Source organism: Manacus vitellinus, unplaced genomic scaffold (assembly GCF_001715985.3).
Source record: "Manacus vitellinus isolate BGI_N305 unplaced genomic scaffold, ASM171598v3 scaffold_1_pilon, whole genome shotgun sequence".
NCBI classification, from domain to species: domain Eukaryota; kingdom Metazoa; phylum Chordata; class Aves; order Passeriformes; family Pipridae; genus Manacus; species Manacus vitellinus.
Window position 1 is genome coordinate 43,424,506 of NW_021939396.1, and position 27,603 is coordinate 43,452,108.

Below are 27,603 nucleotides of genomic sequence, written 5' to 3' on the forward strand. Positions count from 1 at the left end.
ATCACTGTGAGGTGATATCTCTGAGTTCTGTTTGCTAGAGATAACAGATCTAGGAGAACTATTCTGATGAAACATTCGAATCGTAGGTCAGAAACCAGCTTAGAGCTGAGGTGGGAGGGCTATAAACCCTCGACCCCCCAGCACCCAGGAGAACTGTTTGCTATGTGTTTTTTCCCCAACATGTCCACAGCACCTTCTGGATGCATTCCCACCATTTGGCTGAAGACACCTTCTATTGTATATCTCAAGGAAATGAGATTCAGCGCAATTTTAAAACCAGTGCTACCACTTTGTACATGTATCAGTGTCTAATAGAAACTAATGAAGTAAGTAGAGGGAATATCTGCACAGTGTGAATCCCTCTCTCCATGGGCTTCACTAGCTAACACAAGTTGGAACTTTCACCATTTGGCATGTAAAAAAGGTTGCTTGGAATTACATAAAATGCATTTTTTAGCTGGGTCCTGAGCAACATGATGTGCCAGGGTGCCTGACTGCCTCTAGTGCTGGATCCTGAGGTGAGGCCACTTGGAGAAACTGGGAGCTGAAGACTGAAATAATTCTGCTCAGCTCAGGTGTCACAACAGCTACATTTGTGCAGTTGTTTCCTGGCAGTGACTCACTAGAGGGTTGGGGGCTTATTGGGGAATTAGGGCTTATTGGGCAATTAGGGCCCTGCCCCACATTGTTTTTTTATTCAGTGATAGCTCTTTCTGCAGGGAAGGCAAATACCCTGTTTCTACTGAGTCACACTCCTGATTTATCCTTTTGCCTCAGGTGAATGCTGTCCTGTTATCCCTCGACATCAAGCCTCTTCTGGGTCACGCCAAGAGTTCTTGTTATCCAGTATCTCATCAGCAGCACTCACCATTGGAGGATGCCTATGGAAGAGGGTTTTCACACCAGGGCTCTCAGAGATCACCTTTTCCCATGGCTGGAAGCCACTTCTGTGTGTTCAGTAACTCCCAATGCCTTGCTTCTCCATGCACTTGTGCCTTGCAACCATGTAAATTCTATCATTTGCAGCTTTTGTAATGGAGTGTGTGCTTCAGCTGCAGGTGTGCTCTGTGGAGCACGAGATGTGACAATCATTCCCACATGATGCATTCTGGGCTGGGAGAACAGTGGATTCAAATTCTGTCAGGAAAAGCCAAAGCCCCCAAGTCCTTTGCCATGCTCTGACCCCTCTAAATACCAGCTATGGCACAGGGCACAGTGCTGCTCCCCACACCAGGCCACAGCCCAGGTGGGTCCCTCAGCCACCTCCATGGATGGCCCCTGAGCCAAAGTCTTCATGGGCCCAGGTGGACAGGCACCATTCTGCCTGTCATGCCAACAAAACCAGGTACTGCTGGGGGCCTGCCCTGCAGCTCAGGGTGTGTTGGCAAATTCTGCATGATGTGGTGAGCACTGAGAGGACCTCAGACACCTTGGTGCTGTCCTTCCTGCTGTCCTGATTCTACTCCCATCCTGATTTTCACCTGAGTTGGTTTGGCAGGAGGAATGTATTTGAAAGCCTGCACTAGTAACAGGCAGAGGCCAACCTTCCTGCCCATAAGACAGGAAGAACAGATGACTGTCACTGCCACTGCACTTTGAGCTCACAGGAAGCTCAAAGGCCACCAGGAGGGAGAAGGCGCCAGCAGAAGAGACAGCCAGTGCCACTAGCTCAGCTACTGCAGTGCACCCTGATGGAGTGATGCATTTTTGGGATGCCTCAAGGCCATAAACACTTATCATCACTCTCTGAGGGACAGCAGCTGATTTACTGCTGATAATCCAGACAAGCTTTAAGCCTTTCATTATGCACTATGGTCAAATTCCCAGAAAGGAATGGAGCCTGGAAGAGATTGCCCTGTCCTGCAAAGTCTAGCCTGGCTCTGAGGGATGACACAGGAAATACTTGCTTGTGGGTATGCAGGATGCATGCTGTATCCTTGTTGTGGCAGGCTGGTTCATATTTATGGAGTCCAACATACTTAGCAAGGATTCACAGTTATTATAAATCACGGAAGAACATCATGGATATAATCCGTGTCATGCTGGCATCTCAGTGTAACTGTGCTCCCTTATTCTTAGATAAGAAAATTACAGACCTTGTTTTTCCTTTTGAAGTCAGAACAAGGCATCTTCACAAAGATAAGTGTCTAGGGCTAGTTCCCCTCTCAGGGTTATCTAGTAGTCAGATGCTAACCAGGCACTTCCATTAATTTGGGTCTGTACATTCCTCCCACCACTCACCATCATTTACAAAACACAGTTCTATTAGAAGTGACTTAATCTGATGGATGTTCTGCCAGCATTAGCACATGCTGATAGCATCTGAACTCTTGGTACAAGACTAAGTGAAATAATGGAGACTCGCTCTTAATGAATCTATTCAAATAGACTCTTCACAGCACAAGCAGATCTGTGATAAAGGTTTATATATAAACAATACACAGGGAAGCCAGGATTTCTGTGACACAGTTGTGACTCTTACATCTTCTTCTGGATGTTAACAACTGCATGTGTTAACAACTATAAAACCGAGACAATATTTTATGCCATGTTGTCTGTATAAACTGATCAGAAGAGTTTGACTCAGAGCCCAGTAAAACTGTGCCTAGAATGCTGTTGTCTTGCATCAAATTATTATAGAATTTAGTCCACTTAACCAGAAGGCAGAATTCACAGTTTTTTCAGAATCTCTAAGTTAGCAGGACACCAACTTTTATTATATCTGCATCTTTCATATATTCCTTCAGGCTGTTTGGGAAATCCCAGTTCTCATTCCATCTTTAAACTCTTTATTTGTAATAGGAATGTCAGTGTTTTAACTGGGGTAGCTGCCTGAATGAAGAACCAAAAAATACAGTAGAGTCCTTTATTTTAAGATTGCATAAACCCACAGAGATATTCCATTAGAGAGTCAGGAAAGTGGTGACCACTTAGAACCGCAGGCTTGCTTAAAAGTAAATACACATATTTTAAAAACGAAGTGTAAGAGAGAAATAACCAAAGGTCCAAGCAAGAAAGTAGTTTGATTTGTTTGGAAATACTACTCTACTTCATATAATGGCACATCTGACATGTTGAGCATAGTCATGGTTCCTAGTTTATATGTTTATGTTTTTGAAGCAACTTTTACATCATTATTAGTAAAATGAAACACACTGAAAGCATTTCTAGTCAAAGGCAAAACATATCAGTGGAAAACATAACACTGCAGCTGCAGGAAAACTCCAGGAGAGATGGAGACAACCTGAAAGCTCTGCAGATCCACAGGATTTGCAGTACCATATGACTACCTTGCTGATTTCACAGGTATGAGATAAACACAGTACCAATACCTGATCTACTCTGAGAAAACATGAGGAGTATATGACAGTTTTTTCTTTATAAAATTAACTTTTAAATGTTGCAAACAGCATACAAATATTTACATGTGCATATATACATACTGCCAAACAGTGCAGTACTGTCTTCTGCTTTTACCACATAAACTTCCAGGAAATAAAAGTAGTCTCAAGTGTTGTAGACCTAAAGGGAGCTTTCTCTTGTCTTGTCAGAGCCAAATAAAGCTGCCATTACTCAGCACTATAAAGGCCACCTGAGCTCTTGTATTGGAACCAGTGGAACCTCATACATACCAGGCTGCACTTCTGCATCTGAGAGTTCACAGACAGAATTGCAAATACCTAATTGCACTTGTAAATAAGATCCTACAGATGTCTAAGGGCCATAACCTTTGCTAGCAAAGCCACTGTCTGAATCTCTGCCTCTAAAGGTAAGGTAAGTTTTAGCTGTTTCTCATATGTTAAATAAAGGACCAATTAGGAGCCAGTGAAAAATGTACTTGTCCATGCTTACTTGTCCATGTCAGTGTAGACCTACACCAAGTAATAGAATTCTTACACTGAGGTGACAAAAAAATTGTGGTGTTCAGCTTTTTTGCTACTTGCTGTCTCTAACCCCTGTGCTAATGTGCAAGTATTGATTGCTTAAGTTACAAATGCTGATAACCCGAAGTTGTGACATCCCTTCAGGAGATCAACACACCACTGAAGATGTACTGACGTTGGTGGCCTGGGCTTCTCAGGGACGAGAGATTTCTTAGCAAGTCACCAAGGTGCAGAGATCTGCAGCTCAGAAGCTTCCCTGGCCCACAAGGTAATAGGTGGCAAACACAAAATGAGAATTAATTCACCTTGTGGGAGGACTTCAGCAGATACACTCAAGAGCAGTTCAGAAACCTAACTTGTGCTTTGCATGCTACTATCCATCACTAGATTTGAGATTTTTTTCATGGTTTTCAGTAATTATGCAGCTCTGGTAATGTGGTATTATTACACTAACTGAATAATAAAAAGCAATTATAAATATAGCAAACAAGAAAAAAAATATATTTTCCACATCTTCCCACTTCAAAAGCATTGCTGCCAATGTTACATAATAGTAACAGTAGATTTCCTTACTTGCTTCCTGGTCATATAATCCACATTTATACAAACTAGTGCAAGTGAGTACATGTCATTTTGGAAGCTCCAGCAAATTCAGATCTCATGGAAGAGCCCAAGGCAAGACACATACAGACACAAGGGTGCCGGACACTGTCACCCCTGTGAGGAGCCAAGCTATGAGCGAGTGTACTGCACCGTGCTGTACTTGGTGACCCTGGAAGACTTGCTCAGTGTGGCACTGGCAGGAGATGGCCCTTCTAAGCTGGAGCCCATAAGGTTAAGTGGAGAGTCTGTAATCAACACATGCTCTTGCCTTCCTAAGCTGGCACCTGCAGCCTGTTCAGCTTTGCTCTGCAGCCCTGAGGCTGTTACCACCCTTTCATTCACTACCATGCTGTGTTCCTCTGCTGGAGTGGGGAAGCTGAGTGAGCCCTGCTCTGCAGCAGGCACAAGTACCCTCTCTCGCTCCCTCACCACGACATACTTGGAGTCGGGAAGATCCTGAACCATCAGGGCTCCTGGCCCTGCACCTGCCGACTTCACCATCCTCTCTGTAACCACCACATTACTTCCATGTGGCAAATCAGGGATTTTTACCATACTCTGAATGCTCGATGCAGGTGCCAGCACTCTCTCTGTCACCACTACATTCTCCTTAAACTGGGGGTCTAGAAAGACACCAGCCGGGTGGGCAGGAGCCCCCACAGAATAGGATGTTTGCGTCATGCTGACATTGGTCTCCGCGTGGGCTGTGGGAAGGGGCTGGGCATTGTGCTGCCCAGAACGGGATGAAAAGGTTGTTTCTGTGACCACTTCCTTGGACAAGGTGTCTTCTCCTGTGCCACTGCCTGTGTGCACTGGCGGGGCGGGCTGGAAATGACTGCCCAAGGCAAAGGCTTGTTCAGAGCTAGAAGCATTTTGCTGATCTAAGAACTGCGACTTTGTGTCATTAAGAGTGAAACCTGATTCACTCATGGAACCACCATCTTTCATGTTGATCTGTCTGCCCATGCATATTTCTGCTAGAGTCTTAAATTTGTCTCCTAAATCATCAAGAAAATGGTCATCAAGATCCCCCTCAATAAAGCTGCAGCAGCCGACGGAGCCATGAGGGGAGCCTGATTCTCCCTGGGAATAAACCAGGAGACAGTCTTTGGCAGCTTGTGCTTCATCTTCATCCGCAAAAGAGACAGCTTTCTACAGACAGAAAACAAAAGCAAGCAAAAGTTCATCAATGTCAGCTCTATACATAACAATTTTGAAAAATCAGGAATGTTTGGTTAAAAAGGTTGAAATAAAAAAATTAACTGAACCCACGGAAAGTGTCAACCATATGAGGGCCATGCATAAAAGGGTTTTTTGCTTTTTTGAAGTTGGTCTGAACTTGAAAGCACACTTGATGAGAAGAAAAATCTGAGATTAAATTGAAAACCTTTGATACTATCACCACCTGCTGCTGTTCCTTCCAGTAGTTGTGCCATTTGTGATACTGCTCCATATTCACAAAGAGATTGTTTTAACTTTGGTCAGTGAATGAACTTCACCTCTAACTAGGTGTTTGTGAAAGAATCCCGATAGCATGCCTGAGAGTATTCTAACATTTAAACAAACATTTAATGAGTACATGCTGACATGTTCTCACCTGCCATGGTCCTTTGCACTAGCACAGCCTCCAGGATCACACCCAAGATGCCCAACAGCAAACAAATCAAAAAGTCGAATGGATTGGTAAGTATGGATACATAGTCTCATACATGATGGACTCATGTAAATTCTTAGACTATGCAGGACATTTGGCAACACGGAGCGCTCATGTGTTCTGACTACAGTGCTTACAGGGTCAGCTCCATCTGAAAGCAGTGTCTGCAATGGAGCTGCTGTGGTGCTAGCACAAGTATCTGTGTACATGCGTGTGTCAGCTCCAAGTCTAGAAGTGAAGACAGCCAAATCCTCTGAGCCTGCTGAACCAGCTTTATATAATATGGTTCCTGGTTTGTGCTCAGAACTACCCTTCTGCCACATTTTATGTTCTAGAGTTCATATTAGCTCAGGCATATGTGTAATGTGGTATATATCCAGACCCAAACCAACTATATGTATATTTGCATTTGATTCTGGGAGTAGGCACACAAACCAAGATTCTGCTACAAAAATTAGCACACATCTGAAACTATTTGGTTTGGTTATTTGTCTGTTTCTGCACCCTTATAATCTGAGATATTTTAGCCTCACAGGAGTTGTACAGAGTATTGAGTATGATTTCCGTCCTGCAGGACTTCATCAGGCAGCTATGCTTAAAGTATGTCTTAATATTAGGAAGCACAAAGACTGGAAGGAAAGCAGATTGCTACTGTTGTGTCTGTTCACCCAGAATACCAGCAGCTAGAGCACTTCAAGATGTACAAGTATCTAAAGCTCAAATTCTTCCCTGGCCTGAGGTGGTGATTCAAATCTGAACAGCTACACCCCTGCAAAACCACATCACCAGCCAGCTGGAATGTGTTTGTACAGGTATGGAAGTGAAACTTTCACTATAAGGAGATCACCAGCCAAAAGACTAATGATGTGCATTACACAAAGAGGAATACTTGCATTGAGTAGGAACAGCCTATTGGCCAATGGTTAGGTCAGTAAATAAAAAAAAAAAAAAAGGAAAAAAGAGATTGCAACATGTGCCTTACAGGCTTTTGATGAATGGCCCTTTACCCAGGCTGTTGGGCAAACAACAAGTCAGCTATTTTGAAAAGGCAGACCCACCCTCTGACTTTGACATCTTTAGCTTATCTTTCCAAAACCTGCTTCATGGTAAAGTTTGTAGCTCTGACTCATGATGAGTCACAGGTGCCTTCCTACAGGCCAGATTAACGTGCCTAAGTCCCTGAGATTTAGATCATCTAGTCTTTCTCCTGGCTTTTTCCTGGGCAACGGCCTCCTGGATCCCATTCCAAAGAACCTTCCTTGAGAAGAAGGTCTATTTGTGGGACACCTTGCAAGCACTCAGTGCTATAAAACCGAGCACTGTCATGCTCTAAGCCTTGCACATGAGGCTAATCCAAAAATCCTTAATGCCCCTGACTCCACATGCATACAGCATTGGGCACTGTATCAAGACTGTTTATACACAATTATCTACTCATCTGTGTTTGTAGTAAAATGAACAAATTTTCACAATGCTAAGTGTAAATATCAAAATACTGTTATTTTTGTGTCATATGCTTACGTCATTGAAGTAGTCTCTTAAAAATTCTTCATTCATAGCTCCTGCCGCTCCCAGTGCAAGTCCTCCTCCAGACACCACTGTCTTGCCCTCTATACCTGCCATGCCTTCAGCCGCTCCAGCTGCCATGGCTCCATGCTCGGCACTGGAAAGAAGATGTCTTTGCTCTTCCCATCTTTCCTTGGTTATAGTGTTGTGATGCTCTCCCACGTGAGAGACAGAGCTGCCTGCTGCTGTTACAGTTTCGCCTCCACTCATTCCTCCTGCTGCTGCTGCTGCTGCTGCTGTTGTTGCTCCTTTTGAGTTCCCCAGTGCAGTGGGTGGAATGAAGCTTAGCACTGGCTACATAAATAAGACAAATTAAGATGTGACATGAAAGCTTCGCTGTCTAGCACATGGAACTCACCAAACCAGAGTGGGGCTGGGTGGGACCTGGGAGGGTGCTGTCTTATGACTTGTTTGAATTTGCACTTATACGTGTTGCTGCAAAGAGTGAAAGGTGTCCTGAAACAGGGTGCAGCTTCCACAACTGTATTCCCAAGAAGGATCATGGCAATGTTTCTACAGATCACTGTTTTCTTGAAACTTAGAGGATTGAAAGCATAAAAAAAACCCCAAAACAAAAACCAAAACACTAAAAAAAGGCTGCCCCCTTTGTTTTTTCCTAGCAGTTTGGCTTCCCTGTTAATTATCTTTTAACAAGAATTTGGTGTGAGCATTGGGCCTAAATCAAAGTCTTTCACCCTCTGTTTCTTTGTTATTGTGCAAAAGCATGTCAGTGTCATGCCCTTTTTTTGGAAAACTTTGTTTTGTAGGACAACAACAAAAGGCAAACTTCCCTTGGCATTCACTGTTCCCTCTGCAGGTTTGCACTTTTTTTCTGCCTTTCTCTTTTTTAATTAAGAGTTTCCTCTGTTTAGAAAATACACAGAGAAGTAATTTAAAACACAGTCTTAAACTTTAAACCAACAAGAAGCAGCTAAGCTTTATAACCCATTCTCTTTCTGCTTTACCATGCTCCCAGAGGGGTGAAGAACATTCCAGGCTTGCAAATGCAAATGTTTCACTCTCTATAGATTTGATGGTTTTCCCACAGTCCTATCTTCTGCTCAGATACCATCAACATTTGCTTGATTGCTTTCCCTATGGAAAGTGCTATGGTTGCTTTTTCTACAGCTGCTGGTGGAATCCATCTTCCACACATCCTTTGCTGAGCCTCACAGGGTTAATTTTAATTAATGTTCATGTGTTGCTAAAATCTTCTGTAGAGCTTTAAAACATCAGCCTGTGATGTGGAAAAGGCATCAAGTGCCAAAATGAACACTGGAACAGAAATCAAAGAGAAATGCTATCAGGGATACATGCCTTCTCCTCAGGAGCTGCTCCTTCGCTGTTCCACTGACGCAGCATTGCTTCACTGCAGTCTGGTATTGCAGCAAATGTTTTTGCTCCACCAAATCCTACTGCTCCCGAGCCACAAGGACACAGCAGCAGTAACAGTGGAATAACTATAGGGAAACAGAAGATTGCCATTAACTATGTGATTGTTAGCGCTTAAGCATACTAACAGCCAGTGTAAGTATGGCCAGCTCCCATGTCTAAATGTATCTTTAATGAGCTAGTGATCAGTATGAGGGCTGACAAGGACTAAAGACAGGTTCCCAAAAAAAGGCATTTACTAGAAACATATGCCAGGCCAGTTTCCCATGTCTAAATGTATCTTTAATGAGCTAGTGATCAGTATGAGGGCTGACAAGGACTAAAGACAGGTTCCCAAAAAAAGGCATTTACTAGAAACATATGCCAGGCCAGTTTCCTAGAGAGTAAACTGACAATTAACACGTCAGGGCCTGAATCCTGCAGATAATCACACATGTAGGTAGATACACTTCTATCAAAGATCTCATATACCAAACCCAAGCCCTGATATGACTGTACAACCTCAGCATTTCTAACTCCTCCCGTCCTTTTATTACTAGATAACAACATGGCATCACGTAAATTCCACCTTACCACTCTTTTCACTTGGCTAAAGTGTTGCCCGGGGAACTCAAAATAACCCACTTTCAGGAGTGGAGCATATTATTCCTGTGGCATGAACTTTGTTTTATCACAGTTAGATTGCTGCCAGCACAAGCAATAAATTATTGTGAGTTTAAATGCAGCACTGCTACATATGGCCATACCCTGACTACAAGTATTCATCTCTTATTTCGAGCTTCTATTTTGTCTCATTAAAGAACAACATCACATGCTGCTCTGAGCAAGGCAGCAGACCTGCAGTGACAGAGAAGAGAGTGGAGAATGCACTGTGGTTTGAGTAGGAAGAGTTAGGGCTCACCTGGGGACACGTGGGAACACCAAAAGGATTCCTCACTGCTTCCCCACCTGTTATTTACAGCACCATAAACAAATATTAAAGTTGTTCATATTAATTTTAAAATGCACAGCTTGAAATCCTTTGAGGTTGAAACGCTGATATCACCAAAATTTAGTTGGGGATCTGCCATGACTTCCCACAAGACTAGGAGTTTACACAGAATATATCGAGATGATAAAACTTGGGAACTGGACTATTTCTTTCCTGATGCTTTGCAGACCATATTTACAGTACTTCTGAGATAATATGAAACAATTACTTACGCAGCAAAAGTAAAAATGCCAAGATGATTAGTGCAACTGCTGCTGGTCCCAGACCCACTGACTTATTCCCAATAAACTTCTCTTGGCACACATCGTCATCTGTACACTCACAAACAGACAGCTGCAAAGACTGTGGTGCAGCACAGCTGAGGCCTTGGAAATCCTGTATTAAGATGGGAACTTCAGTTCTGCCTGGCTTCAGGTTTTGTGGTACCAGCTGTATGCTTGTGTCTGAGGCAGAAGTGGCCAGGGGTGGGGTTAAATAAAAAGAAAATACAAGAAATGAGTGGAGAGAAAATTGACTCCCATAAACTCAGTAAAAAAAACCCCTTCACAGTCTCCCAACAAAGCCCCTCTAGCCAATGCAACGGAATTAAGTTTAATTAGCTGCTGCTATTTACAGTACGTGTGCTTTCATTTTTATCAAGTAATTCATGCTGGTAACAAAGCAGCCATGCTCGCTTGCAGCCTCACATAATTTTGAAGTTTCACACCACCAGAGACTTACTATGGAAGTCCAATCACCTATACAGTATCAACCACAATATCCAGATAGATAAAGGCTGAACCCAAAAAAACCCAGCTTCAATCTTTAGGAGATTAATCTATTGTAGCCACAGGCAGAGAACAGGGAGCCAACATAACACCTGCTCCTGTGGCTGTGTCATGTCAAGGCCCAACTAGGCAGGAGATCACAGAATCAGAGAATGGGTAACATTGGAAGGGACCACAGTGGGTCATTGGATCCAACCTCCCTGCTCAAGCAGAGTCATACCAGAGCACATGGGAGAGAATTGTGTCCAGACAGTTCTTGAATATCTCCAGCGAGGGAGACTCCACAACCTCTCTGGGCAGTCTGTTCCAGTGCACGGTCACCCACACAGTAAAGAAGTTCTTCCTCATATTCAGGTGGAACTTCTGGTGAATCAGTTTCTGCCAATTGCTTCTTGTTCTAGTGGGTGGCATCACCGAGAAGAGCCTGGCCCCACCCTCCTGACACCCTCCCTTCAAGTACTTATAGGTATTGATGAGGGCCCCTCTCAGTCGTCTCTTCTTGAGGCTGAACAGGCCCAGATCTCTCAGCATTTCCTTGTAAGAGAGATGCTCCAGTCCCTTAATCACCTTTGTTGCCCTCTGCTGGAACTGCTCCAGAAGCTCCATGTCTCTCTTGCACCAAGGAGCCCAGAACTGGACCCAGCACTCCAGATATGGCCTCACTACAGCTGAGTAGAAGGGCAGGATGTGCAGGACCTCCCTTGACCTGCTGGCAATGCTCTCCCGAATGCACCCCAGGATACCATTGGCTTTCTTGGCCAAAAGAGCACACTGCTGGCTCATGAACAGCTTGCTGTCTATGTCCAGATGATGTTCCCAGCTGCCAACGCTACCCTATTTGGAAAAGCTGTGATCCTTACAATTACTACTAGTCTGGCTGCAAGCAAGGTGATGAAAACTAAGATTCTTTCTTGGTCCTAAACTTGGCCATTAGGATGCCTCTGCTGATTGCTTTGCAGTGTAGGATTGCAGAGGGCAGAATAATGAGTTTGAGAAGGAAACAAATTGTTTTCTGGTGCCTTGAATCTACCTGAAGCATTTCCTTTGAGCATTTTTCAGGCTGATATGAATGGAAATATAAGAAAATGCTCATTTAATTTTGAAATACTTGTTAAAATTATTTATGCTTTCTGCTTTGCTTTTGTTCCTATCATGCTGGACAATCTTTAGACAGGTTACACTGTACTTCTCCTTTTCGAGGTCCACTGTGCAGACAGATTTATTTATTTGTAAATTAGAGCAACTGCAGCCAGTAACACAATCACACCTCCAAGCTCAGTTTTAACAAAAACCATCCTCCATCAACTGCATGCTTTCTGTGATAAGATGGGGATAGCTTGACCCCAGCATTAGCTATGAAATCCTGGTTGCCTCATATGGGGCATCAAGCCAGGAAAAGATGGTCCAGCTGAGGGAAGGCAACAAGCCCCAGAGAACATGACTCTGCTTTTATAACCTCTGGAGAGAAGGGAGCAGAATGCAAGTGATGGTCTTAATGCCTGACTCCATATATAGGGTTTTTTTTGTCTGAATCAGCCAAACTGTCAGTTTGCCTGGAATTAATAAATTACAACACCAGGACTCCAAAGAACTGAAAGTAAAAATACATCTTCTTACCATTTCTGGATGCAATTATCCATTTTTTTGCTGTTCCTTCTGGCTCATCAATGACAGTAAAGCTGAAGGGATCACTATTTGGGTAACCATCCAAATCATTAGCTGTAACATCAACTAATTTTGCATCTGAACACACAGTCTGCACAGGGTTCACAATAACTGGGCAGTTATCATTCTCATCTTGAACTTGAATGACAACTGTGCCAGTGACCGTTTTCTTAGGAAAATCTATAATTTTAAAATAAGAAAAATTAAATTGATTTGTGCAAAAAATTTAATCTAAAAATAAAAAACTTAATATTTTCCAAACCACCAACATTACTGAAGTAAGTTGAGAGAGCTCTCTGTGGAGCTTATGAGAGTAGTATTTCATTCCCAATGTTAATAAAAAATATTGACAAAGTTCTTATAAAGACAAGTTGTTTTATTATTTTAACTTTTAAAAAATTTCCTGTATGGTTACACAGTAACATGTAGATTATAAATGGAGAATTTCAATTACATACACAAGAAGTTCAGGGAAGTTCTTTTTTGCTTAGTATTCAAGAAAAGCTGAGACTATGAAGTCTGCTAACTGGCATACTGAGATATTGGCAATATCCACCTTCACAAGGGATGTTCCTATCAAACTTACCTTCGCAAAACTTTCACGAAACATTCACCTTCATCTAGCCAAAGAGGAGAAACAGGCACCATGGGAACCCATTCCATGGTAATGTGTTGCCCGTGTCTCTCCTCTGAATACACAGCCTATGGGAAACTGCACTTTGTGCCTAACTTTAAAGATAGGCAGACTAAACCAACTATTGTTATAGAAAGGCAAACAAATCAATTAAGGTGAAAAGAAAACCCTCTCAACTTACCAGTAGTTACACCCAACATGGTGATAGTGTAAGTGCCATTTACTACATGAGATGATTCGTAGTCGAGTTTTTTAGCAAGTCGGATTTCACCTGTGACTGAGTCTACAGTGATCCAGTTTGCTGGATCTCTTCCTTTCACATATCTGATAAAAATCATACATAAAGATGTACACAGTTATAATGAGGAAAATGAACACCATCAGAAAAAACATCTTTACAGTATGCTTACTCTTCATTTAAAGCAGAGATCAAATCTCTAGGTCTGAGGTCTGATGCTCCTGCCACTGTAATTGGTTTCAACTATAAACCTATGCTGAATGTTGAAACTTGCTTTTTCCCCTAAAGCCAGGATTTAGGTGCGGAGAGATTACAGAAAGTACACTCAGGGAGCAAGACCAAAAAGGAGAGGGAGCTGCACTGCTGGTCACTGTCTTCCCCTCCACCTTTGCTCTCAGCGAAAGCTGAGTATCAGCCACCCAGGAGACACTGTACTACGGGCATGGGAGAGAGGGGCTATGCAACTCTGCTGTACACCATTTGTAAAAGCTATGGTGGTGATTCAATAACATTCTAGCTGAAGAGCTATGATTCAAAATCCAAGCACACACATGCAGACATATCTATGGTACACCTTTTCTGTCCTACTGATTGATGTTTCTGCATATTTCTTCCTAATGTTTCTGGAGACAATGAAATCAGATGGGTAAATCTACTCTTGAAAGTAGACAGGCATGACAAACACTGTGCAAGGATGTACAGCTTCAGCCTAAACACTCACGTCTCACCATGTACTACAAAAGAATATTGCATAATAGAATACTGAAGAAGATGATAATGATTTAGTTTAAGGTGTGAATTATGCTTAGTAGAAAATTCTTGCCTTTGAAATTATTTCAGTTCAACATGCACATTTTTACAATAAGATGTGACTTCTAACATACTCAGTTATGATGGCTAAAAAAAATCCTTACGTAATGCGCTCTGCTATTTTTCCGGTGTCTTCATCGTAGGCTTGATACTGCCCAATAACCTGTTTAATCTGCAGTTTCTCACTTGCTCCAATAATTTTTGTGCCACCAGGGAACACAGGGCCTTCCTGCACATTAATCACCTTAATTTTGATTGGAATTGTTTGTGCTTTGTAACTGGATTTAATTGACTTGTGGAACTCTGCTTTGTTTGTAACAACAATGCCCAAGTTTATGCTTTGCATTTTTTCATAATCCAGCTCCTAGAGCAATAAAGAAAATAATAAAAATAAAAGAAAATTCGGTATTTGTCAGAATCTGATATCTAGACAGCATGCATATATTTAATATTTAAATAATACTGTAGAATCTTTATTGAAGTAATAAGAATGGAAGTATTTAAGCGATATTTAAGCAGTAAGGATGCTACAGTATGAAGAAGTTTGTTAACATGTTACTCTCACTCTTCTTATTTTTAGTGGATGACACCATAAGCATGGCTTTATATTATTGAATTAAAACTAATTTAAGGTACATGCAAGGAGTCCTACCATATTTTTTGCCTGTACTTGCAGTGAATCAGTGCTCAATTATTTATCTCTTCCAATTTTACATTTTGGGTTTTTTTTTAAACCAATGAATTTACTTAATAATGCTCATCAATTATTTTTTTTTTTTTTTTACAATTAGCAGCTTTCAGATAAGGAAATCAAAGCTGAAAAAAAAGAAAAAAAGGAAAAAGAAGAAAAAAAGAAAAAACAAAAAATAAAAAAAGGAAAAAAAAGGAAGAAAAAGGAAGAAAAGAAAAAGGTACTTAAGGCACCATGCATTTTCAGTTCTTGTGGACTAAGGGAAAGTGAAATTTGTAAAATACATGTTTCCATCTATGGAATATGGTTTCATAATTTCAACTTATGAATATTCATAAAAGAGTCTGTAGCCCATGGCTCAAGTGTTGCCTCCAACGTTATCTGTGGTCAGGGGAAATAAAGAAATTGTATTTCTTTAAATATGTATACATCAAAAAGTTTACAATATGTTAGCACTGTTGCCCAAATAACAAGTGAAGTCTGGGAACTTCTGGCCTACTAGATATATTGGAGATCACACAGAATGCAAATGGAAGAGCTGGACAAAAACATTAATTAGCATAGAATTACTGAATACATAAAAAACAATATGACAAAGGAGGAGTGTCCACCATGTAAATGTACATTTTTATATGTTAACTGAATATATATAGTTTCTTTGTCAACTTAGATGGAATAAATTATTCTATTAATTACAGAAGAATCTGTAAAATCTATACTAACCTTTACAACAGTCAAAATTCCTTCATTTGTTTGGGTATCTGTTACTATACGGAAAAACCCATCTTCGTTGCCAGAAACAAATGTAAAGTTTGCCAGCCAGTTATCAGAAAACTCTTCATCTTTGTCAAATACTTTTATTCTCATAATTTCCACATTTGCTCTGTTTTCTTCAATGCTTCCTTCAAACTGCAATCAAAAAACTACTCTTTAAAAGGATGTCATGATTTACCCCATTTCACCAGTGCAAGAAATTTTGCACAATGTCATATTAAGCAACAAGATATTGGCAGGTGTAGGAACAAGTCAAAAATTGTGAGAAATGTACTTACTGTATGACTTTCAACAACAGGCAGATTGTCATTGACATCCAAAATCTTGATTTCTAAAGAACATGTTGCAGCATTCCCACCTAACTGACCACCACGGTCTTTTGCTTCCACCACCAAAGAATAGCTACTTTGTGTCTGTCATGGTAAGAAAAAAGTGTTTAATCAAGGCTAAAAATTCTTTTCTCTAATATCTCTATTACATTTTTGTAATATCTCTCATGGTCGATTATAACTCCTCTCTATCTAAAGTACATCTCACACACAACTAACTTGACAGACTCTGCTGGAGTAAAACTGAGGCTTTGAAAAGGATATGGGACTTTTGCATCTTCCCCACAAAGAGTTAGACTGTACTTACATGGCAAAAGGAAAAAAAATTCAGTGGCCATATACAAGGACAGGACCAGTGACATCTGCATGTCAGGACAGGGCTAGAGGCAGAGCTGTGTCCCTCAGCTGCAGAGCTAACATCCCCATCCCCATCTGCTGGCCAAGGAAAACTCTGCAAGCACAGGTGACATCGCTGGCAACACGTGGCTTTCAAATGCTGTTTCACAGCAGCACCTGTCCTAATTCTTTGCACCCCGATTTGCATAGCAGGCTACAAAAATCCAGGTGCAATCAGCAGCGTTGCAGGTGACGGTCTGCACTGTGTTTGCCATATGCTCTCCAGCAGAAAGAAACGACCCCTTGCTTTGTGTAACTGCTGCCCTGACTGCACAGGAGGTACAGAAAGCAACAACCACCAGGCTGGTGCTGTCCTAGGTAGGCAATGGGGGAATACAACTTCAATCCCATCACCTCCTTCCCCTATCCCTGAAAAACACGCATCAACCAGAAAAAGCTTTAATCCCAAGGAAGGTGAAAAAAGGTAAGAGGGCCAGCTCTTCACCCTGTAGGCTGAGCTGAGGGTGACACAACAGGCATCAGAAGACCACATAAAAATGGGAGGGATTTTTACCTCTCTGTCAAGATTTATTTTTGCTACTCGAACTTCGCCAGTATTCTTATCCATACTGAAAGCAGCGCTAGGGCTTTGGGACACAATCCTGAAAGCAATTTTGGAATTTAGGTTATTTGGTTCATCTGCATCTGTTGCATTTATCCTCATTACAATTGTACCTGGAAAAAGCAAACAAAATACAGTACTTGTTTATACAATCATGCACTGGAAAATATTTTTATTGTAATGTCAACAATAAATAATTTTGTTAGATGAACTACACAACTGCCTGATGCTCTTGACTTTATTTATGTAATGAATACAGCTGAAGAAGTGTTCTTAAAACCAAAATGTACATGTTAAAAGTTTATCCTCCAGCCAAGAAAAAGATTGTATCCACATATCTGTAACTCACAGACTTCAATGTACTAATTAAACAACAGGTTGAATTTTCTCAGTAATCCTGACAGAGCAGAAAGCCTAAGTTTTTGAAAATGAGCTACATTTCCCTCACACAATATTCTAAAGGGAGCATTAATAATTCCTCTACCTCAACATTGTTAATACAATTGCTCTGTATTGATGGCCTCCAACAGCTTCACTGAAAATACATGGTGGTCCCCACAGTGCAATCCCTTTGTAACTCATGGCTCAGGGTTTTGTCCTCTGAGAAAGTGTGTACCTCAGTGTCCAGTGCCCAGGTTTTGACATTAGCGGGAATTCATGAAAAGAGCCATTACATATAGCTGCTGCTGACTTGAAAGATTGCTGAGGTTACTCAGTACCTTACCCAAGAATTTGTTTCTTCAAATTATCATGACACTGAAATGGACACAATGTCAGGTATTTATTAGGTTGTTTTATTCCAGCTTTTCTTATCTTCTTGGAAATAATCTGTTGCTCTTATGTTTACTGATGTCAATAGAAAAATGGGTATTAACTTGTTCTTCAATGGTTATGGCACAGACATATGTGTTTAACAGCAAAATACCTCTCCAGCCCATAGACAAAGCAGGGCTTTGGATGAGCATGGCAGAGTGAAGTCCCTCCCAAATAGGCTGTGACCGCTAGGCCAGAAGGCAGATTGCATGTTCTGTGCAATTCCTCTTGAAGAACTCTGGTTCCTGGATTTGTGGAAGCTTTGATATCAAACCAAAGGTGTCACAAGAGGAAATATTGTTCTCTGTTGCCTTTAGGTGGACTCCCTTAATCATACCACACAGCTTAGCCTTGAATAAAAGCTTGCATTCAGATATGGATAATTTGGCTTATGTCAGCAAGATAATGTACCCTTGTTACTGCAGATATACTGCTGAGAAGTGCATATACACCTGTGCTCTTGCATGTGTTGGGAAAAGCTAAATGAAAAAAAAAATCTAAAAATAAGTTACCTGTTTCGCTTAATTCTTCAATTGAACCAACAAAAACTTCATGTGAAAACACTGGAAAATTGTCATTTATATCCACAACTTTAATTGGGAGATCTATTGGCTCTTCCAGTTTTGCCCCATTCTTATCTAGTGCATGACCTCTGAGCTGATAATAACACAAACAGAAACAATAAGCACACCCAATGAGTGACTGTAAACACATAAATACATATGCAAAATAGAAATACATATATTATATATAACAAAATCTAGACATTATATAAGTATATGCTTAGAAATAGAAGCATGCATACACACAAAAATATCCAGAAATATTAACAATATTTCAAGCAAACACATTTGAAGACAGTAAGTAAAAAAATGAACAGGAGGGCACTTATAAGGAAAAAATTAATTTTCAACTTACAAGGAGCATTGGAGTCTTTTCTCTGTCCACCCTTCCTGTTATGTTCAGGTCTCCAGTCTTTCCATTGATAACAAATAATCCATAAGGGGGTTCTGTTACTCCTTGACCAGATATAGTGTAAGTTACTACTATCCCTGTATCTTCAAGATCTGAATGTATCTAGCAGGAATATAACAGATTAAATAGCACTCAGTAAATAAAACCATGTATAAAAGCGCAATAAAATATTTTTGCTATTTTGTAATGAGGAAACAAAAGCAAATATTAAACACATTTCACTGCACTCCTTTGACTGTGAAGATGTTGAGATGAACACAGGAAGAGCTGCATGTTCTGTTTGAGGATCCGGTTCAGGGAAAGGAGAAACATCTGGAGCAGGGAGATGACCTAGAAGATCAGATCTAAGCTAGTGAATATGACCAGAATGGAGAAGTGATAGGGTAGAAGAATGGACAGTCCTGGAGATGAACAGGTACAAGAGGCTGCATAGACTAGAGATTAAACCCTTTCCCTGCTGTCAGAAAATACCCAAAACATTTGGAAAAGCACATGTGCACTGGGCCAGCACCACCATCAAGGGGCAGCCCCAGTAGTGGGTAACAGCCAGCTATGACCTGCAGTCACTTTGTATGCTGAAGTGACAGCTGTGGTGCATCCAGGTTTCAACTGGTGCTGAACCAACTGCAGATCACTCTTGCACAAAGGATAACGCCTTGGTCACTTTTAGCTCTGTTTCCTAAAAGACTAGGCATATATAATCATGCTCTATTTACACCCTCCTGCCCAATCACCATCTGCATATTCGGGACCCATTTGCCAAGTTCAACCACAGCTGAGTAGGGGTGGTGGAGTGAAAAAGCTCAAAGATACTGCATTCCCAAAAGTTTAATCAAAACTGGGGCTGGGAAAAGATGAGACTGAGCCAAATCAGGCTTCATAATACATTTGATGAAGGAAGGAAACAGAAGGAAATATGGCGACATTCAACTGACATCCAACAGTCCTTTAAAATTAAAGAAATACTTGTGCATGTGTTTTTAGGGCAGCCACACCCTTATTTTACATTTTAATCTCTGTTTTTATATCTATTCCGTATTAATCTCTTTTCTGGGCTTACTCTAGCAATTGGATTCTTATAGGAATTGTCCTCTTCCTCCCGTATGAAGGCTGGAGGGACTGTCCATTCTCGCTTCTGCCTGACTAGGTTATTGGGATGAGACAACATGCCACTCCTGTCATTTCGATTATAAACCTGTGAAAAAACAAGACTGAATGTCAGCATTACATTTAGCCATTTCAGATAAATGCTTTATTGCTGCTGTAGCCCAGAATTCTGAATAGCTTGTGCACTTCCAATAGCTAGTGACTTCAAAATTGTGGAGCAGCATCAGCCTTTTCAGTTACAATCTAAGAGCTCCTCAAGTTGTTTGAAGAGGGAAACTACATTAGTCTTTTAATCAAGACAGAAGCAGGTAAGACATGCTTTAAATATATGAGCAAGTTCCCATGACCAGGGGTTGGTGAAAATACATCTGATCAGGAAGATTTCAATGCTAGTCATCAGATCTGGGAAAAATTTTGGTATTAAGGTTGTTCTGAACCACCATTTCTCCTTATCACTGTGTTTACCATCCCACCAATACTGCCTTGTACTCAAACTTCTCTCTGAAACAGAATATGTGAAATATCAGGCCTCAGTTCAACTCACTCAAATGCCTCTGCTATCCTTGCTCAGCTACCTCTCATTGTCCCTCTGCATGACACCCGTCATCCTTCTGTCCAGCTTAAGTCTCTACTGTCTCTGTTGACTTCCAATTAACATCTGGAAACATTTCCAATTAACATATGCAATAAAATAGTGGTTGTTTTCATTTACAGACTTCACAAACGTTATTTACAAACTTAATATTTTAGGGGAAGTTTTCTCAAAGTTCAATGCCACTTAGTGTGATGGATGTAGGAGTCTATTAACTTAATGTCAGCTTTCATTTCTTTATCCATTATGCAGCTTTCACATTTCAGAAAATGGTAAAATTCAAGATATTTGTCAACTGAAGTAAGGCATGGCTTTGTCACTTTGCTCAGAGAACACTTCTTTGGGCACAGATAAATAAAAAGTTTTCCATTGTATCCTACCTTCACGTAGAGTCCATTTCCACAACTCAAACAGATCTGCAATGGAAATTATGATAACCATTATTAATTCCATGTCACTTTAGCAGTACTAAAACTTAACTGACATGACCTCCCTCATAAGAACAGCAAAGCCATAAGGAAAAGGCTTCTGACCTCTATAAATTAATATTTATTATTTACCCATAACAGCTTCTGAAAAATTCACCCATAACCATTGACATTAAAAACACATACTATAATAAAATAATTATTAATTTTTCACTTTTCTTCCATCACGGAACAGATTATAAGAAATTAGTAATTTTTTTTCTAAGGAATGTAGACTTTATAGTAGTTTTCAAACAGCCGTTCCTTAGTGCTAAATAACACTTCATTATTCCAAACTGATGAGAATTTGCTATTGATCGAAACAAGTGCTAGTTGACAGTAGCACTCCAGAGGAGATCCCTCTTCTGGGCAAACCATGGATTTGCGGCTGTGGCGGGTTACCAGTCACATCAGAGAACAAAACAGGATAAATAATATTTAAAGGCAAGGACTACCCAAAAAAAACATGACTTAGCACCGTGTTGGGAGGATAAATGGTATACATGCATCATGTATTTAAACATGACACAGGCATGTGCATGCTAGCAAGAAAACCACACTTGCTCTGACGAAAACCTTACAAGCCAAAATTCAGTATTGCAACTGCCCACCTCTACAGGCACCAGGACAGCTACACCTCAGTTAGGTGCCAAATTCCAGCTGGAAGGAACTGGAGCCGCAGCCAAATTACCAGAGACCTCATGTTTATGTCCGTTCTCCAGGCACCAAAGACTCTGCAAGTACCAACATCCCTCAAACTGCAAAAAATGTAGGTGTAGGGAAACAGCACCAACAAAACGTAGGCTATTACAGCAGATGAAACCTACAAATCAAGTTTTTGTGCTTTGTATAGGTAGAGAATACTGCTATTATTCTCAAAACTATTACTACCTACTGATTATTTTTTTAGGCATACCACTGCTAAGGCAAAGCAAGTTCAGAAAAGGTGATTTTCTACCCAAATAAGTCAAGGAGTATTTCTTTATATTCTCTTTGACTGGTTTCTAGTCTGTTGACTGGGTTCTGCCTATTTGCCTATTCCTCCCTCTGACTCAGCCTTGATTACTGAATTGATGACAGCTTCTTCTTTTAAAAAAGATGTTATCTCTTCCCCACACAATGCAGCGGACTGTGTTGAGCAATACAGTAGAATTCTGTTTCAACTTGCACAACAAAACTCTTTTTCAAATGATAATTTTCCCAATGTATATATTCTGAAGCAGATTATGTGACTAATACATCTGTTCTAGAACAAGCAGCAGTCACAAGTATTGAGGCCATGTTGCTGAGAACACAGCTGTGTTGGGCAGGGCACGTCTCCAGGATGAAGGACCACCACCTCCCTAAGATCTTGCTTTATGGTGAACTTGCCACTGGCTGCCACATGAGAGGAGCCCTGAAGAGAACATACAAGGACTCCCTGAAACAACATCTCATCTTTGGCCATATTGATCACCATAACTGGTCTACTCTGGCCTCCAACCGGGAGGGCTGGAGACACACCATCTCTAATGCTGCTGATGCTTTTGAGAATGCACGCAGGATCACTCTTGAGGAGAAAAGACAACGCAGAAAGAATCGTGCCTTGCAGAATATACCACCTAAGGAGTTCTTCTGCTGTGCCTTTTGCAACCGGACGTGTCTATCTCGTATTGGCCTTTTTAGCCACCAGCGTGCCTGTAACAAATGTGGGTAGAACCCTTCCCAAATCTTTGTTCACGAAGCCCAGCCATGATGATATTCCGAAGACAAAAATTAGCAAGCAGTAAGTTCCCTAATGGATATGCATCATGAAGGCTACAGGATCTTACACCTTAGACCAAGCTGTTGTCATGAATATTCTTAGTCTTATTTTGTTTTATTAATTGTATGGATTTCCAAAATTTATTTTCATGAATGAGATTATACCACCAAGAGTGACAGGAGAATTTTGCTTTATAGTCAAGATATTCCAACAGAAGCTACAACTCTTTTGAAAGGTGTGGTTGGGTGTTGGAACATGCTCCCCAGGAAGCAGTCACAGCACCAAGCCTGACAGAGTTCAAGAAGCATTTGGATGATGCTCCCAGGCACATGGTGGGACTCTTGGGGATGGTCCTGTGAGGGGCCTAAGGGTTGGACTCGATGATCCTTGTGAGTTCCTTCCAACTCAGCATATTCTGTGATTCTGTGAATAATTGTCAAGATGTCATGGGAAACATCCTTGGTTGTTCTTACTGTTAAACTGAAGAAGCGTTTCTACCTCAATACTGAATAAACATAAGAGGTATGTGGTGAGAAGTTTCCTTGCACTGGAAACCCGAGAGTATCCAGTATAAACAAAAGCGTCTGAAGTTCAAAAATAAGCAGATCTTCCACTGAGATGCATATCACGAAAGTGTAGAAAATTCCATCAGTCATTACAGACAGAAAGTCTTTCATTAAAACAAGTAAAAGTAAAAATCAATTTGTTTACACAGTAGCAAATGGCTTCAAAACATTGTAGTTTACTGCTAAAATAGTAAAAAATACTTTTGCTCTTGCCCTTTTGAATCTGTAGTCCACACGGAGCCTCATAAGGGACTTAAAAGACACCCAAAAAAAATGTTTAAGAACGGCAATTTTATTTACAAGATGCATAAATAAATGTGGAACAAATATATAAAAGGATCTCACATTTTTTTATTGAAATTTTTTAAAGGTTCCAAAAATTTTAAATAGGAAAAAAAGCACTTCTTAGTGACATTTTCTTCAAGGACAAGTGAAACGTCACATATTCAACAGGCATTAAATTCTGAATTTCTCCCCTTTTTATAATACCCTATAGCTGCCTTCTGTTAAATGGCTTAGTAAGAGTAGGAAAGCTCTGTCTGTCATTTGTTGTGAATCATAGCCTTGGCACAAAACCCAGACATCTACTGATGACACCTGTTGATGACAGAGCTGAGAATGCATTGTCAGAAGAAAACTGGATGGTTACAAAACACAAGGTGGAAAAAGTGAGGCCTGAAGTAACAAAATTGGAATGGAATACTACAGGATGGCAGCAGTAATCAGCAAGAAGCCATGGGAAAGAAGGGAGTGACTGCTGTGTATAGGACATGCAAGGCTGCTCTTGCCCAAATTCCTGTTCATATATAGTCAGGAAGTGACTGTAGGACAGAGTTTCAACGTACAGCTTAAACTGTAAAGATATAAAGACTGAGTAACCAAGAAGGTATGTGTCTGCATTCACTACACCATGAAACAGTAATTCCTAGAAATGTGATCTTTCCTGTATGCTCTGTGTTGGGAGATTTGGAGCTTGTACCTTCCATGAGTCAGTTTGGTGTTGAAGATGATGGACAAGTGAAGACCTTAGAGAAGCAAACAAGGGGGACCATCCAAGGTTATCTACTAGTACATCTCCTGGCCCTGTTGAAAGACAAAGTACACCCAAGTGCTTCCTGACAACTGCTTATCCTGTTCTTAAAAATGAGCGATGGAGGTCCCTCAGCCTCACTAACCTAAGGTGGTGCCTAGATAGTCTTACAGATGGAAAGCCTTCATTAATTTTTATCTTCATTGTATTATCCTAATTTTTAGCTCTTTGCAAGTTGACTATATTGCTGCTTGTGTGAGATTCAGTTTCAGAGTAAGGCACACAAATTTATGTGTATAAATAAAAGCTAAGTGCCTAAACTTCTGTTATAATCAGCAGAAATATAGCCAATACAAAGAGATAAAGTGTAGTTCAACTTGCCCCAAAACCAGCCCATATCTACTTCTCTCTGTGCACTACTGACTGTAAGTATGTTTAGTTTATAAACCCAGTATGGGAGAATTTCTAGATCAAAGAAGTTGACACCGAGATCCCAACACTACACAACCTGTGTTTTGATGGTTTTCCTTCAGAATAGAATTAGTCTGGTCCCACAGATCAAACATCCACAAGCAGATTGATGCATCTCCCAACATATATTTTATCTCTCCCAGGAGAGATAAAATTCACACTGGAGATTTGCTTCGAAAGCACAATTTGATCCAACCGAACAAGTGTACTCAGCATCCTATGCATCTCCATTTACCATAACAGAAACTCAAACATCTATATTGAGATGTCGACAATGCTCTCACTGTACAATGCAATTCCCTTTTCTTCACAATTACCTTTCATGTATCTTCAAACTTACATTTTCTGTCTTTTCTCAGTTCTCAGTTCTTTAATTTCCCTTCAAAAATCATAAAGCACGATTTTGTGGCTTCAGATTGCATTTTTTCACTTTCCTCTACTCTCTCTTGGACAGATTCACTTTATTCTGAAGTCTGGTATCAGAAATTACACACCACTTTAGTTCAATAGGATGGATAAAATACCAGATCTTATGGATTTCTCAGCTGCCTTCAGACCTCACCATAGCTGGTTTCCCCTGCTTTTTGGAACAATATTAAAATGTTGAATCAATGCACAGATGCTTGTTAATAACTTTTACCATGTTTCAACATGTTACTGGTAACAGAAGCTGGGCTGCTTTGAATTAGCTCACCTTTGCTCTTTGCAAAACTAAGTATCATGTTGCGGTATTTTTTTATTTAACTTGTTTCTATGACTTCTGAAAATTAACTGCTACTGGCTCTGACATTACAGTAGTGACCTAATGTACTCAGCCTGAATTTCACCATACCCAGACTACGTCTAACATCCCAAACATCAATGAAGTACAATCTGAGGAAGACATTCAGAGAATAAGTAAATTTTGCTACTCCCATAGTAAGATTCATACATCTGTCAACTCTCACTCAAATGCAGGAAGTGTTCTAAGATTTCTTCTCTTGAAGACATGATATCCACCCTCTTTAGAAATGACTGAGAAACTTCCCAGTCTAATAATCCTTGATAGCCATGCCCACCTGGCAGGCCCATGGCTCTGGGTGTGTGCCCTGGACATGCACCAAGTCAAGCCCAACCCTACGGGTGCACTACCATTCAGCACACCCAAACGTTCCTGGAAAAGGGTCAGAGGCAGGGACCAGGGGAAATCTGCCGTGACCTCTGTGAGGTACCCAGGGATGATGATACAGGGAGGCAGCCTGCAGGCAGGGAGGGAGCACCGAGAGATACTTCCAGGAAAAACTGGGAGAGGAAGAACTTCCTATTTTTTTGTGTCTAAGATAGAAGATGCTTTGAGAAGACACTACTTTTAGACTAGCCTTGTTTTTCAGCAGTTTCTTAAGATTAATAAGAAATAAATGACACTAATCTGAAACCCTTGAAGAAGCAACTTGACTTTCTACCACATGAATGGCTCTGTCCAGATCAGGAAAAAAAAGTAAATCAAAAAACCAAAAGTGCAAAACCCAGCAGTGCCTCTCTCTCTCTTCTGACACCAACCAACTAAGGCAGCCTTATTTGTTCTAATATTCTATTCAACAATGAGGCTTTTAGGCATCAAACTGAGTTGACTTTCAGTACACCATACCCTGCCCCAGCTTTAGCTGAGACTGAGGATGACTAGAATTGAGAAAAATAATTTTCTTCAGGCAAAACTAACAGCATCCTGAGCCAGCGCAAGCCTATTAAAATGGATGATGGTGTGGCTTCAGGTATTACACAAAGAACTGGTGAAAACTTTTGCACAAGTAGCACTCCACAGGTTTTTCCACTGTTCTTTTGGACAAAATGAGAGTTAAACATTTTCCAACCAAACTAACTCCTAGCTTGCTGTAAAAAATGGGGTTAACTGTTGCTGGCTGACTTGTGGACAACCATATGTCTATATCAAAGTTATCAGACAACAGTTCTCCAGATAACAAATCTGATTTTGCAGGACCTCAAGCTCAGGGAGCGAGGTCCCAATCCTCAACACCTTCCATCCTCACCATGCAATGAGCCATTACTGATCCCTGCTCAGCAGCTCAGGGCACAGCCCAGGGCCTGGCCTCCACCTGCACCTTTGTGTGAGCGGTGGCGGCCGGACTTCCGTAGGCATTCTGCCAGCCTGGAAAGGCTCTCTGACAGAGAGCTTGCTGTAAACCAGCTAGAAACACCTAGAAAGCGTCATTCCAAATCCAACAAACCAGGTGTTTTGGTCTCAGTGTGTTATGTGACAGCCCTTGCTTTTAGCCTGAAAAAGTATTTCATAGGATGGAAGGTCTAAAGGCTGATGGCTGAAAAATAGTGAGGGCGGGGAGGGGCAGGAAGCCTGAAGTGTCTTGGATTATTAAGATAGTAATTTCTCTAAGGCGATAGAGACTTCTAAACTTTTTGATTCGTATTCCCTTCCTGGCACTATTCCCTCAAAAGGGTAGTGCAATTTATTAGTACAGATAATATGCTGAACATGAAGACGGCAATAATGTGAACTCTTTCACTGTATTCCTGTTCCTCCCAGCGCCTCAGCAACCCCACCCATCCCAGATACCGTTCCTGTCGGGATTTTCTACCTCCACTTGCTTTCGGACGATCAAACGGCGATGACTTTTATCAAATTCCCAAAGAAAGGAAGAAAACTCGTTTCCAGCCACAGGCAGGCCGGTGGTGGGAAGGCTGCCAAACCAACCCGACGGGAACACCTCTCCCCGGCGCCGCAGCACCAAGCCCCGCGGCGGGTATCCACCCCCGCGCCCCTCTTCCCGCACAGCAACCTCCGCCCCGGTACCGGGGAACCCCCGCGCCATCCCAGGACTCACCAGCAGCGCCAGGAGCCGCACGGCCGCGGCGGGGCCCCGCGACAT

The 27,603-nt window shown here is 41.2% G+C and overlaps 1 protein-coding gene across 1 annotated transcript; it reads right to left on the bottom strand.

Moving 5' to 3' along the window:
- Nucleotides 1–2,456: 2,456 nt before the first annotated feature.
- On the bottom strand, nucleotides 2,457–27,603 carry DSG2 (desmoglein 2). Its single transcript, XM_029959379.1, has 15 exons — nucleotides 27,313–27,603; nucleotides 20,824–20,859; nucleotides 19,805–19,939; nucleotides 18,688–18,846; nucleotides 18,282–18,426; nucleotides 16,909–17,069; nucleotides 15,948–16,082; nucleotides 15,619–15,804; nucleotides 14,309–14,568; nucleotides 13,338–13,480; nucleotides 12,475–12,702; nucleotides 10,303–10,533; nucleotides 9,021–9,167; nucleotides 7,663–7,997; nucleotides 2,457–5,639 (listed from the first exon to the last, which is right to left on the bottom strand). The coding sequence occupies exons 1-15, from the start codon at nucleotides 27,601–27,603 to the stop codon at nucleotides 4,617–4,619; spliced, it is 3,615 nt and encodes a 1,204-aa protein (XP_029815239.1). The 3' UTR covers nucleotides 2,457–4,616.